General features: G+C 33.5%; 1 protein-coding gene across 1 annotated transcript; it reads right to left on the bottom strand.

The window, feature by feature from the left end:
* Window positions 1–229: 229 nt before the first annotated feature.
* Window positions 230–11,395, bottom strand: LOC134243506 (gem-associated protein 2-like; the record flags this gene model as incomplete). Its single annotated transcript, XM_062725776.1, has 4 exons — window positions 11,083–11,395; window positions 2,116–2,203; window positions 1,088–1,177; window positions 230–289 (listed from the first exon to the last, which is right to left on the bottom strand). Coding segments are annotated over exons 1-4 (369 nt in total), but the record flags the coding sequence as incomplete, so codon positions are not given.
* Between the last annotated feature and the right edge of the window lie 5,484 nt (window positions 11,396–16,879).

Raw genomic sequence — 16,879 nt, 5'->3', positions numbered from 1 at the left:
CGGATATCAGCCCCGCAAATCCATATCAGCCCTGCAGGGTTGATACGGCTATTGTGACATCAGCCATATCGCATATGCAAAAAACCTGTATTTATTACTAAGTGTGTAATAAATGTACATATTTCATAATTTGCAACCTAACCATCTCTTGAAAATTAAACAATTCAATAGGTAAGACCAACATGTACCAGTACATGTATTAATAAATATTTTGTCAACACTTAATTACCAATTTGTCTCTTTTCAGTAAACCTTTCTTTGCCATCAGAACTTTCTGTCTTTGGAGTTTCTACAATATTTGAAAGTTTTAAGCCATTATAATGATCAAATCCCTAAATCAATTTCTATAAATTCTAATTTTAGAATGATCATACTGTGAACTAATTAATATCTGCATAATCTTTTATTCATGATTGGTCAGACTTAGTTTGAAATCAATCGAATAATTTTCACAACTAAGGAAACATTCTCAATAATTAGAAAGTAAAATACCTTTTGGTTTACATAAATAAATATTCACGAGTAAAGAATGTCTCAAAACTCACGAAAATATTTTAATATTAAAACACATTACAGATAACTCAAACTTGAGACTATGTAAATAATTGTATACAAAGTTAAAATGCTTGTACACATAACATATTCATTTATGTTACATGTATTTTAACTTTGTATGCAATTATTCCACTTTAAAATTTTTAGGACTGCCGCAAGAAATACCTAATTGTATTGATCTATTATGGATGTACATAAACATTAGATATAGAAGCGCATTACACTACTGTAAAATCACTTGTTTTCGTGAGTCAGATTTTTGTGGTTTGAGTAAAAACTCTTGGTTATAGGGATTTGAATTCGTGGATGAAGAATTGTTGAGAAATAATGTATGTAACATTTTGCATTTTGTGGTGGACATGAATTCATAGATCTCTTCATAACTCATAAACAACAAAAATTACCCCCCCCCCCCCAACTCCACAAAAATTTGTGATTTCAAAGTACATTTAAATGAAGGCAATGTAACTGATACAAAAGGAATGTCCTTATGTGCAAAAACAGGTCAAAATCACAGATTATGTTCGAGTACCTGACGAAGTTCAGCAAAATTGGCTGTCTGCATCTTCTGCCATTGTAAATCAGGGGTATATCCCTTTGGTGCGGGAAATTGACCACCATACTGAAAATCGATTACATGTCACTACATAAACTGTTAGACCAAGGGAAACAAAATGTAATTGAATACTGTAAACATATTACTCTTTGGATGGGGTCATAAGTTTACAGATTCACAATATTTTCAAATTTTCTGACTGATTTCATAATTTATACATGTATGCTGCTATAGAATGTCATATAAAAATGTGATAAAAATCATATTATAGAAAGGTTTTAAGTATTAACTTAAATTTGACTTCTAAATTAAACTAGATTAAATTTATAAATTTTCCTAGATTGGATGAGAACACAATATAATTAATTTGAAGGACACTGATTTGTTACATTATTTCATTACCTCTCTGATCTTCACTGTCTGTCTATGTAGGAATGGAGAAGTGTCTATATCAGTGACTACAATCTGTAGACAGTCCTAGATCTTACCTCTCTGATCTTCACTGTCTGTCTGTGTAGGAATGGAGATGTGTCTATATCAGTGACTACAATCTGTAGACAGTCCTAGATCTTACCTCTCTGATCTCCACTGTCTGTCTATGTAGGAATGGAGATGTGTCTATATCAGTGACTACAATCTGTAGACAATCCTAGATCTTACTTCTCTGATCTTCACTGTCTGTCTGTGTAGGAATGGAGATGTGTCTATATCAGTGACTACAATCTGTAGACAGTCCTAGATCTTACCTCTCTGATCTTCACTGTCTGTCTGTGTAGGAATGGAGATGTGTCTATATCAGTGACTACAATCTGTAGACAGTCCTAGATTTTATCTCTCTGATCTTCACTGTCTGTCTATGTAGGAATGGAGACGTGTCTATATCAGTGACTACAATCTGTAGACAGTCCTAGATCTTACCTCTCTGATCTTCACTGTCTGTCTATGTAGGAATGGAGACGTGTCTATATCAGTGACTACAATCTGTAGACAGTCCTAGATCTTACCTCTCTGATCTTCACTGTCTGTCTATGTAGGAATGGAGACGTGTCTATATCAGCCACTACTATCTGGGGACAATCTTTGGCCTCCTCTCTATAATAGAGCCATACATTATCATTATGTTAATGAAAAATGAAAAATGTATGTTAAAAAAAAATGTAAATCTGAGTTCATGTACAGTTTATTAGACTTTATTTTATTCAATGCAAGTGGTGAACAAGAGGCCCATGGGCCACATTGCTCACCTGAGCACTGTGGCTAGGAAAAAGCAGGATTGGTTTATACGTACTTGAAAAGCTTAAATTCAAAAGTAGTCCCAAGACGAATTATGCATTTGCTATTCTTGAGAAGAAGATTTTTAGAGAGTTTTCCTATACATTTCTATGTAAAACTTTGGTTGGCCATTTTGGCCCCGCCCTACCCCTGGGGTCATGATTTAAACAAATTTGAATCTTCACTACCTGAGGATGCTTCCATATAAATATGATTAATTATGGCTTGGCTGTTCATTAGAAGAAGGTTTTTAAAGAATTTTCCTATACATTTCTATGTAAAACTTTGGTTGGCCATTTTGGCCCCGCCCTACCCCTGGGGTCATGATTTGAACAAATTTGAATGTACAATACCTGAGGATGCTTCCATATAAATATGATTAATTATGGCTTTGTTGTTCTTGAGAAGATGATTTTTAAAGAGTTTTCCTATACATTTCTATGTAAAACTTTGAACGGCCATTTTGGCTCCGCCCTACCCCTGGGGGTCATGGATTGAACAAACTTGAATCTACACTACTTGAGGATGCTTCCATATAAATATGATCAATTATGGCCTTGTTGTTCTTGAGAAGAAGATTTTTAAAGAAATTTCCTATACATTTCTAGGTAAAATTTTGGTCGGCCATTTTGGCCCCACCCTACCCCTGGTGGTCATGATTTGAACAAACTTGAATCTACACTACCTGAGGATGCTTCCATATAAATATGATCAATTATGGCTTTGTTGTTCTTAAGAAGAAGATTTTTAAAGAATTTTCCTATACATTTCTATGTAAAACTTTGGTCGGCCATTTTGGCCCCGCCCTACCCCTGGGGGTCATGATTTGAACAAACTTGAATCTACTCTACCTGAGCATGCTTCCATATAAATATGATCAATTATGGCTTTGTTGTTCTTGAGGAGAAGATTTTTAAAGAAATTCCTATATATTTCTATGTAAAACTTTGGTCGGCCATTTTGGCCCCGCCCTACCCCTGGGGGTCATGATTTGAACAAACTTGAATCTACACTACCTGAGGATGTTTCCCCATAAGTTTCATCTTTCCTGGCACAGTGGTTCTTGAGAAGAAGATTTTTAAAACATGCCACCAAATTTTCATTAATTCCCAATTATCTCCCCTTGAACAAGGGCCTGGCCCTTCATTTGAACAAACTTGAATCCCCTTTACCCAAGGATACTTTGTGGCAAGTTTGGTTGAAACTGGCCCAGTGGTTCTTGAGAAGAAGTCGAAAATGTGAAAAGTTTACAGACAGACGGACAGACAGACAGACAGACAGACGGACGCCGGACAAAATGTGATCAGAAAAGCTCACTTGAGCCTTCGGCTCAGGTGAGCTAAAAAGCAGAGCAATTATTTCACAGGCATAGATTTTTGAAACATCTCGTATTAACCATCATCAGGGACACATAAAAAACGGTGATTTCTACAACCAGCTAAACTTTGGTAAATTAAGACTCTAAATAAGGATGTTATAATTTTTAAAAAGCTACATTTTTCTGTAATTATTGTTCATCTCAATACAAAACAAAACAAAGAATTAAAGCATTCTACTGTTTGAACAGTTGTAACGAAAGACCAGATTTGCAATGATTGTGGACTATTGAATCTAACTGTGTCTCAAATCAGATAAATGTACTTGTTACACAGATTAAAACAAAAATATCTTTCGATTTACTACATTTTCTGTATAGATCTGTAACAGGAAAGGAGAAAATGCAGCGGACCAGACCAGGATTCGAACCCAGACCCCCTGAAACTCCGGTCAGGTGCTCTACCAACTGCGCTATCTGGTCACCAGCGATTGAACCCGGCTGACCGCCACATTCCTCCCTTTCTTAAAAGTTTTGACCCTCCAAAGACCCCACCCAGGCTCATCCCTGGCAGGTTTTTCACCTGTCAATTCCAGGGCAAGGCACGGATTTGGAGACGAGAAAATGCAGCGGTTCAGACCGGGATTAGAACCCAGGACCCCTGAAACTCCGGTCAGGTGCTCTACCAACTGACCTTTCTGGCCACCGGCGATTGAACCCGGTTGACCCCCACAGATCTGTGGTATGTCGTGGCAGGGACCTATACACTTAGTAGCAATGGAAAAGCAAAGGGCTGCAACTCTAAAATTTGCTAAAATTTTGTTGTCAAAAAATGGTCTAAAAAATAAACAAAAGGGTGGAAGTGTATTACGGGCTGATACAGTGAGACGATGACATGTACAGTCTTAAGTTTTTTTCAGAAACCTTCTTGAAGTATTACTGCAAGTTTATATCGATGAAAATCAATTAACTGCATCATTTTTATGGGAAAAAATAAAAATGAAATACTGTGGAATCACAAATTTTCGTGGGGGTTTAATTTTTGTTGTTTTCGTGGTATGACAAGACCCACAAATTCATGTCCACAACGAAATTTAAAATTTCACACACATAAGAACTCATTCATTCTTGATCCACGAAATCAAATCCCCACGAACCAAGAAATTTTCCTCAAACCACGAAAATTTGACCCCACGAAAATATGCGATTTTACAGTATTTTTTTTTAGAGAAAAAATTGAATTTCTGAATATACATCAAGAAGACCTGATTTTTATAAGACAATTAAGTAATTTCTATGAGAATTTGTTCTTAAATATTTTTCAAAATCTTGTATTCAACTCCAAATCAAGTTATAGCACATGGATTATTTTTGCTTGATAAGGTTATTTGCCCTTTGGTGTCAGGATCCTAGTAAATTGATAGGTGCGAAAATGTCACAACACTATGTGAATATCTTGCTTTCAACAATTTAGTTTATTTTAACTTTGTAAGATGCCATACGATGAAAGTCTTAATGGGGGGGGGGGGGGTATGCAGCATATAACCAGGGTTTTTTCTAGGTCTTAAAAACAAGGGCCTAGGCCTTTCCATTTGGGAAAAATAGCGACATTTTGTTGATATTGGGAAAAGTATCATATTTAATATTTTTCTGTATAAATTCAAATAAGAGGGTTTTTGTTTCATTTGTAAAGTATTTCTTTGACTTATTTTGCATTTAGTCAATCAGTTTTGGGAGAATGCCTTTTAGATTTTTATTTGGAACAACACTTTTGATAAAAATGTTACTGCGTTTGGTCTTTTTTTAACCGGTTTGTTTGTTTCGATTCTCTTTTGGGAATTTTCTTCAATGAAATTGGGAAAAACATATACTTTTTACCATTGGGAATGGGGCCTTATACAGGCCCCCTACGACCCCTAAAAAAAACCCTGATAACAGTGTCGGCTTTTAACGTTTCATATTAATTTTATTAATTAAAAATTAAAGATGGTTTTCTAAATACATAAATACACTCCAGAAATGATAACTTACTTGATTGATCATTCCAATTAGCATATCATTACCACCCCCCTCCCCATCAAGCCAAGCTTATCCATATCAAACTACAGAATACAGATCAATTTGATTTACTTCATATAAGTTAGAATTAACCAATACTTTAAACTGAACTTAGAAATTACAGTACAATCAAGCAGAACTTTGTACATCACATCTGACTGAGAGAAACAACACATGAAATGTATAAAAGTAGGTTAATAAGAAATTATTGGATTTAGAATCGAGTCATTTATCTTCCTGAACATGTCAGAATATAAATATATCATGCAATCACCTTAATATCTGATCATGTTAACAAGTTTCTATCTTGCAAAGAATGAAAAAGAGGTTGAAAACATGATTACATTTCGAGCTTAAAATTTCTGGCAACCATATGATATTTGATGTTCATGTTATAAAATATATTATATACACCACAAAACAATTTAAACACATATTTTTTTGTTTACATACTTATTTTAAAGTAATCTGCATTAAATAAAGAATTGCAGCTTAGTACATTTTGTCCCTTTGAATTTTTTAAAAAATGGTAACACTTTTTGTTTCAAGATAGGAAAAGATGATAACATAAAAATATCATAACTTTTTCATTTTTCAACCGATTTCAAAAAATGAAACTGTTTTTGAAATGGTTTTAAAGGCTCTTAAATATAAAGCAATGCTTTTCAATCTGAGAAGAGCCTTTAAAAATCATGTTCCATAGCTACACTTAGTATGGTCGAAGGTCCTAAATTCGACAGGGTCCGAATTTCGACGGTTTTGTTATTTTGTTTATTTCTGGTTCGTTCTCGCGAGATCAGGCTGGTCTGTGTAAACATAGTACCCCAGTAGACGTGCGATCATATTTCCTATATCATGGATGAAAATGCATTTCAGACAGGAAAACATTCGTTTCACATAGTTTTAGACGAAAAAAATGTCTGCCTTGCGTAAAATCACTTTTTGATACAAATATGAAATCTGATTACTGGTTTATGTTTGCTACAAATAACTTGACAAAATGCCGTCTGCATAGACTGACAATTCAGTAATGAAATTCACGCGACAAAGTTATCGAAAACAAGGCCAAGCCAATTTTATTTTGAGTTTATCAGAACTATATTTTTAAAAAAGAAAATAATGAATTAATCATATTTTGAATTAAAATCACAATGACTAAGTGTGTTGCATTTCGCTGACAGATAAGTCGGACCATAACAATGTCGGACTATAACAAACTCGGACCATACCGAAGTCGGACTATAACAAACTCGAACTACCGTATATATCTGTTTAGTTATTACAGATCCCTGTGTTGAATATGGAATTAATTTGTATTTTGTTAGATATATTAAGTTGAAGACTATAGATATGTATGTTCAAAGACTTTTTTTCAGTTTTTATCCATTTTACAGTTTAAAGTATATGTCGTAGAATACGCCTGCTGAGAAAATGTATGTAACTGTCGTGTTATTTTCCTAATTTCTTATGCAAATATATTAGTAGATAAATTACTTTAAGAGAATATTTGGACGCAAAAAAGTAACTTAATTTAACACCCCCACCCCCAACCAACCAACAATCAATCTTACATCTATGTTAATATTAAATCATTCACTTTATCATTGTGTTTTTCTTTACATTTACTTACCGGTACAAGTAAATTTAAAAACGAAAATTAAATCAATTATTTTTTTTTTTTACCTAAAAACATTAATTACATCATCTGTAAAAATAATAGTCCAAATCTTCTTACAGAGGAAAGGTCTTGTCAAGTAAGAGTAATGATCTCTTGACTTTGAATATAACTGCAAACTTATAATTAATTTAAGATTAATAGCAATGCGTTAAATAATATATTTTCTCATTTTTTATTTATTTTTCTGTTGTCAACTAAATACTTTATAAATATAATTATATTAATCAATATAGCTATCAAAAAATAACCAGGCGTGTAAATTTTCTCGACAGGCATTCTCAACAACATAGGAAATCTGTAAAAGCAAAATACACTCAAATTGTGCTTTCAAATTGCTTTTGTCTGGTTATACGTATCTATAGGGCCTATAAAAGTCATATATCTCTGTAACAAAATATAAATATATTTGCTATTTAAAAATTGCAAATATCACAGCGGGCATATAGATTTTCTCTGCAGGTGTTTATAACTGTTAACCGTAGAAAGTGCAAAATATTTATTTGAAATAAATAAATATATAAGTTAATTAATTAGGAAACATAATTATATTAAAATATAGTAAATTAAATCTATGGTCCGAGTTTGTTATAGTCCGAGTTTGTTATGGTCCGGCTTTGTGTAGTCCGAGTTTGTTATAGTCCGAGTTTGTTATAGTCCGACATTGTTTTGGTCCGACCTATCAGTAAATCTTGCATTTTAATGATTTGATCATGTTCATGAAAATCATTTGCAATTTCCTGAAATGTAATACTTTTTTTTTCTTCTTTTTTTTGGAAAATACTTTTTTCCTTTTCATTAAGTACTACACTGAATCTTTACACAGGAAATATTTCAATGCTTAGAATTTTATGTTTTGTTTCTTTTTAAATTTTCAACCATTTCTACTTTTTAAAACAAAAATTATTTCATTCTCTATTTACATTAAATATTACTAAAAATAATATTTAAATAATGGTTTTAAATTAAAAAAAAAAAAAATAAATAAATGAATAAAAAAAAAATAAAATGCAGTTTGTTTATAGTAAGGTTATATTAGCTTACCTATTGTTTACATTTGTTGGCTGATATAAAAACACACCTATGTACATGTTGTTCATGCCTATTGGTGTGTATATTGGAAGTTTACACCACAAGAAATTTTCAACAGTGACATAATTATATTCATAAAATGGGCCCAGTATGATGGAATGAAGAATGGGGTGCCTTGTCAATATTGTGTCACCTGAAATACTGTTGCAGCACAAAGGTTCTCTACCTAGTATGACTAATTCCTCTGTCCTGAATGCGTTGAGTAGTGACAAAATGATGAAATTAAATGTTAAATTTACATCTGTTGTCATTATTTAAACTTATACTGCAAAAAAAATTATCTAATTTCATTTCTACTAAAAATTTGTTTTGCTTGGCCTTCCTGATTGCTTGCATATCAATCGATGACGTAACCGTCGAAATTAGGACCCGGTAATGGCGGCGCACATTGTTTATATCCTAGTGTACCCATAAATCGTCCCCTTAGGACATTTGACGTCATAGTAACAACGAGCGCGTGCAAATTGATAAATAAACTTCAGTGCTAGTTATAGAATGGAACTGCTAATCAAATGTTACAAATTATTTTTTCTTACCACTCTTTACAAGATTTTTAGAACTCTTCTACAAAATCAAACATTTACACTTAGAAATATCACCCATACCCTATTTTCGTCCTTCAGACATAAAACGGACGCAGATGATTGTTCTATTTGTTTTCCCGTAATTGTGATTAAAAAAAGGGGTGGAAAATCATTAAACTAAAAATTGCAAATTTTAATTGTTAATTCTAATTTTTTATTTATCAATTTAAGAACATTAAATTGCTTTCGCTATTACCGAGTACCGTCTCCGTTTTCTTTAACGAAATAAAAAAAAAACACGAACGTACAGTACTTTCAGATTAACATTGTCAACGATGTCATGTATGCTCATCAAATTACCTGATATGCAAATCATATAATGTTTTATTTTAAATTTTCCAAAATTCATTGACCTTACTTGCAAAAACCGATATAAAATCAAAATATTTGAACAGTGCAATTCTTGCACAATCTGAAAAAAACAATAGGAATACTATAATTCAATGCGTAGACTTGAATTGATCACCTAATTATTAAAATAATGTGTGAAATATTCACGTTACAGGAAAAAAAATTATCATCTACTAGCTCTGCAGTAGATGAAAAATAAAAGAGTCGCAGAAAAGATCTTGTTTTACTTGATTATATCATGAAGTTGGACCCAGTAGACGTCCGGATTAGTTGAACCCAGTAGACGCCCGGATTAGTTATGCTTCAATGCACGTGACGTAGCACCTAACAAACTGGTAAAAATTGTGACAAAAATACACTTTTTTTGGTCGGCTCAATAAAACGACTGTTAGGACTGTTCAATAAAATAAATTCTTGGTTTGTAGAAATAAAATATTTTCTTCTTGATAACTTATAATTTATACCGACTTTTTTGCAAGCAAGGGGGGGGGGAGGGGGGGGGTGATGAAGACTGGCGGCTGAGCAAGGCCAATTGTAGATCTATTCAAACATTGTGATCATCAAATCAATGCTTGGTCATGTTGTAAGATTGATATTTTTAAAGGAGGAGGTATAATAAATTCTTATGTATGGGAAATATTTTTGATTTAATATATTTGGTTTTATTTATTTGCCGTCTCAATAACATATTCCTGTATAGAAAAAATCTCGATTATATAAAACGGAATAAAAACAAAACACACACAAGAAAAGGGAAAATCAGCAGCACATTTATACATTATTTTAATTTGTAGTACCAACAGAATTTCTGTTATTGGAAGCATTCACAGCTGTTAATTAAAGTGACTGTTAAAATATTTGATTTTTGTGGAGACTTTCATATGCAGTGGTGACTTAGATTTTTTCCCTGAAATAATTACGGATACCTGCATGGCCGCATAGAACGTCAACCAAACACAGACGACGTCAATATCGTAGGTGGAAAGTGTATAGGATCCTTATGATTTTTGAGCGTTAATTTCTTTTTAAAGAATTCTTAAATTAAAAGCCCATGCACCTAATTCAATACAATGACAGGGATAAAATAATAAAATGAAGGAATATTTGATCTGGAAGTAATTTTGGGGAATTAAATGCCGTGTACACTTTCAATAAAAATGGACCTAATGAAAAATCAGATATTTTAAGTATTTTTATTTTATTTAAGTTTAAAACTAGTTTAAACTGCAAATTCTGAAAAATAATTGCTGAAAAAGTTGCGTCATTGTGATTACTAGTCATAACAATAAAAAATGACGTCATCGATACCGAGTTCGAAACGTGCTGGTCTCGAGAAGTTTGGGGACGAATTTAGGGTACGGACGAATTTAGGGTACACGACGATATGTCACTTTTGAACTCATCACCAAGAAGAGTAAATAAGACGAACTGGATAAATCTTTACACAGGAAAGAATACAATTTGAATGATGAATTTTCCGCTCAATTTATTTCAATGGATTCTTGTTTACATAAAATAAAATATTGCAACACATTGAAAGACCGTCGAAATATGGGCACACGAGGGTATATATAGGTCCCTGTCGTGGTAATCATTATTCTGGCTTTTAAACTTTTTTATTTACCTCACTCTGCGTAAGTATTCATTTCCAGACGTCGGTGGAATGTTCAGATCAAAATCGTCATTATCCTCGACGCTGACAGCAAGTGCCTGTGGCTGCAATTCATCGTCAACTAGACTGTCGTCGCTTTCCATTCTTCTCTGTATTTATTCTACTTTCGATTTTAAATGAATCTCAAGCCCGATCAAAATTGAGCATAAGCGGCCAAAAAGGAGAGTTGCACTCATGAAAAAGTGAACGCATAATTCTAAATAATGTGTCATTACACGAAAAACTTTGAATTCTATTTTAAAGTACGTTTAATGTCTGGTACTGGAATGATTCTGTCAACACTGTCCGAGTAAAATAGTCAAAGACTACACAATATAGGCCTAATTATCCGGTCTACAACAGAACAATGTATACTCATTTCTCATTATATCGCGGGTTTCGTTGTATCGCGGTAGGTCGCAAAAATTTAGATACATAGCCTTTATTCCTTTTATTGATGGACAATATGTTTATTTTGTCCGAATGTTTACTTTTTTGACGATTAAGAAGTATGGAACATCTGTTTGAAAAAAATATTTAATAAAAACATAATTTTTCAGATTTCCAGTCACGTTTTTATTATTTTTAACCATTAAATCTTTAACCTAGTAAAAATAATACTTATAGCGAGCGCAGCGAGCGTCGCGAAGCGACGCTCGCAAAGCGAGCTCAATAGACTAACGTGTATGAACGGCCGATGATATATACACGACCGTCGTGCGCACTATATGGAAAGTCTATTTACACGACCGTCGTGCAAATAGCTATTGCAAAGTGATGAGATATATACACGACCGTCGTGTATAAATATTAAGTAAATTCTATTTACACGACCGTCTTGCACATAGCTATTGCACATTACCCGAGATATGTACACGACCGCATTCACCGTCGTGTACTCTACATTTGTCCGTACCCTAAATTCATCCCCAAACTTCTTGAGACCAGCGCGTTTCGAACTTTGAATCGAAGACGTCGTTTTTAATTGTTTTGACTAGTGAACACAATTATGCAACTTTTTCAGCAATTATTTTTCAGAATTTGCAGTTTCAACTTGTATTGAACTTAAATATTTGTATATATATATAATATATATTTATCCATTTGTACAGTTAGTTCCCATGGCAAAGGTCGCCTGCGTGGCGCAGTGGTTAGAGCGCCTGCTCTAGGGTCGTGAAGTAAGGAGTCAATCCTTACGTCGCGGGTTTGAATCCCACTCTGGGACGTACGTGGAGACCGGTCCTTCGGATGAGACCGTATATAAACCGAGGCCCCGTGTCGCAGTAGGTGCTGGCACGAAAAAGATCCTTCACTGCTCAAAGGCCCTGAGTGCCGAGTATAGGACAAAATTTGTAGCCCTCCATCAGCAAGTGGTGGCGTCTTCATAAGAGTAATGAATTCTCGAGAGGGACATTAAACAACATACAATCAATATTGCTAACGTTCCCCGAAATTACTTCCAGATCTAATATACCTTCATTTTATTTTTTTTATACCCATTAGTATATTGAATTACGTGCATTTAAGAATTTGATAAAAAGAAACCAACGCGCAAAAATCATAAGGAAACTATACATTTAAATTTACACCTAAGATATTGACGTTACCTGCGTTTAGTTGACGTACTATGCGTCCATGCGAATATACGTAATTATTTCAAGGAAAAATCTTAGTCATCACTGCAAATGATAATAGATAGCCTCGATCCACAGAAATAATAGATTTTCACAGTCACTTTAACATGTTTAACTAACAGCTGTGAATGCTTCCAACAATAGAAATTCTGTTGGTACATGTACTACAAATTAAAACAATTTATAAATACTGTGCTTCTTATTTTTCCTTTTCTTGTGTGTGTGTTTTGTTTTAATAAGTTTCATTTAATCGAGAGATTTTTTTCTATACGGGAATATGCTATGGAGACGGAAAATAAATAAAATCAAATATATTTTATCAAAAATATTTCCCATACATTAGAATTTATTATGCCACCCCTTTTAATAAAAAAAATCAATCTGTCAACATAACCAAGCATTGATTGATGATCACATTGTGTGAATAAATCTACTGTCGCCAGTCCTCGATCAACACCCCCCCCCCCTCCCCCTTTGCTTGCAAAAAAGTCGGTAAGTAGCCAAGTAATCAAGAAAATTCTTTTATTTCTCATTTTTCTGCAGATCTATTCTATATAGCATATAAAAAGTTTTTTCCCCCTGGGATGAGGATATTTCACACATTATTATAATAATTATGTGATCAATTCAAGTCTACGCATTAAATAATAATAGTTTTCCTATTATTTTTTTTTCGGATTGTGCCAACTTGCACTGCTCAAATATTTTTATATTCTATCGGTTTTTGCCAGTAAGGTCAATGAATTTTGGAAAATCTATTCTAAAATAAAAGTTTTAAACACTGTATAATTCACATATCAGGTAATTTGGTGAGCATACAATAACATGACATCATTGAAAGTACGTTCGTGTTTTGTTTTTTTTTTAATTTCGTTAAAAAAAACGGAGTCTGTATAATCAAAAGCAATTTAATATTCTTTATATAATGAAGAGAAAAACCTTTCCACTTCCTTTACGGTTCTCACAAAAAAAAATCACCTTCTTTCCACTAATTTAAATCAAGTATACGTATAAAATAAAATAGTTATCCATGTGCAGATATAATTACGTTTATTTAGCATCTGATTCATGCAGTTTTGTAATTATGGTGCTGTACTATAATTAGGAATTTCTGCTTGTGAAGTGAAAGAGAATTATTAATAATTTTTTTTTAAGTAACATAAGTTAATAAAAAGCAGGTTTGACAATTATTTTTTGAAAATTAAATTTTAGTGCCTTTTTAAGATTTCTATATATTATAATACAATAATATAAAGAGAAATTCTCGATTTTATTTCCTGATATATAGAGATATTTTCATTTTATTTAGGTTGTGCATCATTTGTTCTCAATATTTCCCCTATAATATACAAGATATCGGCACCACTGGCACTGAACTGTTTGAATTAAATCATTTGTTCATGTTGTTTATTCCACAGAACAAATATCCTCCATTGAATATTTTGAACTTTGTTGTATTAATTAAACCATTTGTTTCAATCAAATTGATGGAAACAAATTGTTTAATTAATACAACAAAGTTCAAAAGTCAATAAGTAGTAAATGATTTCTGTCAACAAGTGACAATTACTACATACATCGGATACATGTAACCAAGTTATTGGTCGTACATGCGAACCGTCTTAATTGAGACGAAACGCCTCGGTGCGAACAGTCCTGTGGGGACGAACCGTCTCGCACTCAAACAAGTAAAAATAAATCCAATGCATGTTTAATGTTTTACACGACGGTTGTGTAAATAGTCATTGAAATTATATACACGACGGTCGTGCGAATAGCCATTGAAATTATATACACGACGGTCGTGCGAATAGCCATTGAAATTATATACACGACGGTCGTGTATATAGACACTGCCTGTATGAACAGAGGAAATTCGGATTGAAATCTGTACATACGTCAGCCAAATTTCTCTGTGAAACCTTCCCAGAATTCCTGCACTACCCAATGTCCTTTGCGCGAATAAATCAAAAATAGTTAAAAAATTAAAGGAACATTGTTCCTTACCGAAATCTTAACGAAATGATTTTGCCTTACCTTATTCAAAAAAATACCCCCATGCCACAACACCGGCCTTCACCTTGCCCTTCGGAAATGATACAAATGACGTCACCGGAAACTTACGAAATTTGACGATATGCTAATTAAGTCATGTCGGTAGTGTTTCGGACTTATGTTTCATTCATTCATTCATTATCAGCTGTTTGTGTACCATGTGACCTTTATGTGTAGTGTTGTGTATGACGTCACGTATTTGGGTGTTCTTATTAAATGATTAAATTGACTACACGTGTTTTCGATGGCTCGTCTAAACATGGTGTCAGAAGCGGGATTTCAGTAAAATTTTCCTGCATATTTAGGGGACAGATAGATTAAGCCGATAACAGAACCATGCCTCGTTTCAACCCCCCGGAGAGTTTTAACTTCCAGGGCTCTCGATTCTCTATAATTGGGGCCGATATTCGGCCCCATTCCCAACGTGAAAAAGGTACCTTTTTTCCCAAATTTAAGGGTAAAAATTCCCAATTTATGATTGCTTCAAATTCATTACTGTAACAAAAAATCATCTCTTTGACAGTCGTAAAAGCACTGTTAAGATATGAAGGAAAGACGTTCGTGTTATGAACTGGTAGTTTGTTTATATGCTGGAACCAGTTTAGAATAAAAACGAAAGTCGTCTGTAGTAAAGTAGGTACGACTTGTTCATTCACAACATGTCGCAGAATGTGAAAATCTATGATGTCAGGGCTCAAAATTAATGGAAAATACTCTTTGAATGAGAATTAAAATAAAAAATTGCGAGTTAAAAGCGACCTGTGTTCGCCACCTTTTGTCAGAAAAAAAGGTCTTGTAAAAAATTCAGATTATCAAGACTGATTATATTATACGTCTCTGATGAGAAGCACTAGGCCTATAGGTATTTTATTCACTATTTTGCTATTAGATTCCCTAACAATTAAAGATAAATAGGTACCATGCTCCTACAGTTTATAAATCCCCATAATCTTATCCATTTTGCAGCGCTACCTGTCTTATAATTTACTTCCAAAAACGATCGTTTTTTTAATCCGAATTTCCTCCACTCCTTTCTTTATGGTAAATACAATCAGATACAATGTAACGTTAGATATTCCATTAAATTATTTACGATCTCTAAAACAACTTAAGTAAGAAAGTTATGTAATTTTCCAAAATATATCCCCAGTGTATTTAATGATTTAATTTTAAATTTATAAAGATGATTTTTTTTTTTAATTAAACAACTGATTTACTCTGTATCTGTTCAGATTTCATCTGTAATAAAACGGCTTAAATGCTTCCAAGAGGTTAATTATTATTATTTTTTTAAATAGATTATTTAAATCTTGTATGAATCACTATAAGGAGAAAAAATGCTAGGAAAAGTTCAAAATTACAATTTGATAGTAAAAATAAATCTGCTGATATTTACTACAGTGGTCAAAAAGTTAAGTTTGATCCCTGCAGTACTGTTGTCAGTGTAGAAAAAGTATTTCTACTAAGAACAAGACAATGATGTAAGTTTAAATTATGACTGGTAAAAATTTCCCAATTTTTATAAAAACGTCGCTTTTTTCCCAATTTCAATGGCCCCGGCCCCAGTACCAAAAATGGGTGTGAGAGCCCTGACTTCAGCAACCCGACAGAGTGGCTCGACTGGAAGGAGATATTTTCGCGCTTCAGAATGGCGTCGAAGTTGAACAAAGATGACCCCGAGGTCCAGATCAGCGCACTCATCTACGCAATGGGTAAGGAGGCAGAGCACATTTTTAAGTCACTACAGTTCGAAGATCAAGATGATAAGAAGAAGTTTGACAAAGTCTTCAAGAAATTTGACGAATATTTCATTCCAAAGAGAAATATTATCCACGAACGAGCCAGATTTCATCAGCGCGCACAACAACCCGGTGAGTCAATAGAAACTTTTGTTAGAAACCTCCACGAAATTTCTGAATATTGTGACTTTGCTGACAAGAAGGAGCAGATTAGAGATCGATTAGTGATAGGAATTTCTGACAAAGAACTCTCGGAGAAATTACAGCTCAGATCAGACCTGACGCTCGAGAAAGCAGTAGAAATTGCGCGGCAATCAGAAATGGTGAAATCACAGATCAAGG

This window comes from Saccostrea cucullata, unplaced genomic scaffold, assembly GCF_032062105.1.
Source record: "Saccostrea cucullata isolate Sc308-1 unplaced genomic scaffold, CSIRO_AGI_Scuc_v1 ctg13614, whole genome shotgun sequence".
NCBI lineage: Eukaryota > Metazoa > Mollusca > Bivalvia > Ostreida > Ostreidae > Saccostrea > Saccostrea cuccullata.
Note: the sequence above shows the minus strand (reverse complement) of the source record. Positions and strands in the feature narration are given on the sequence as shown.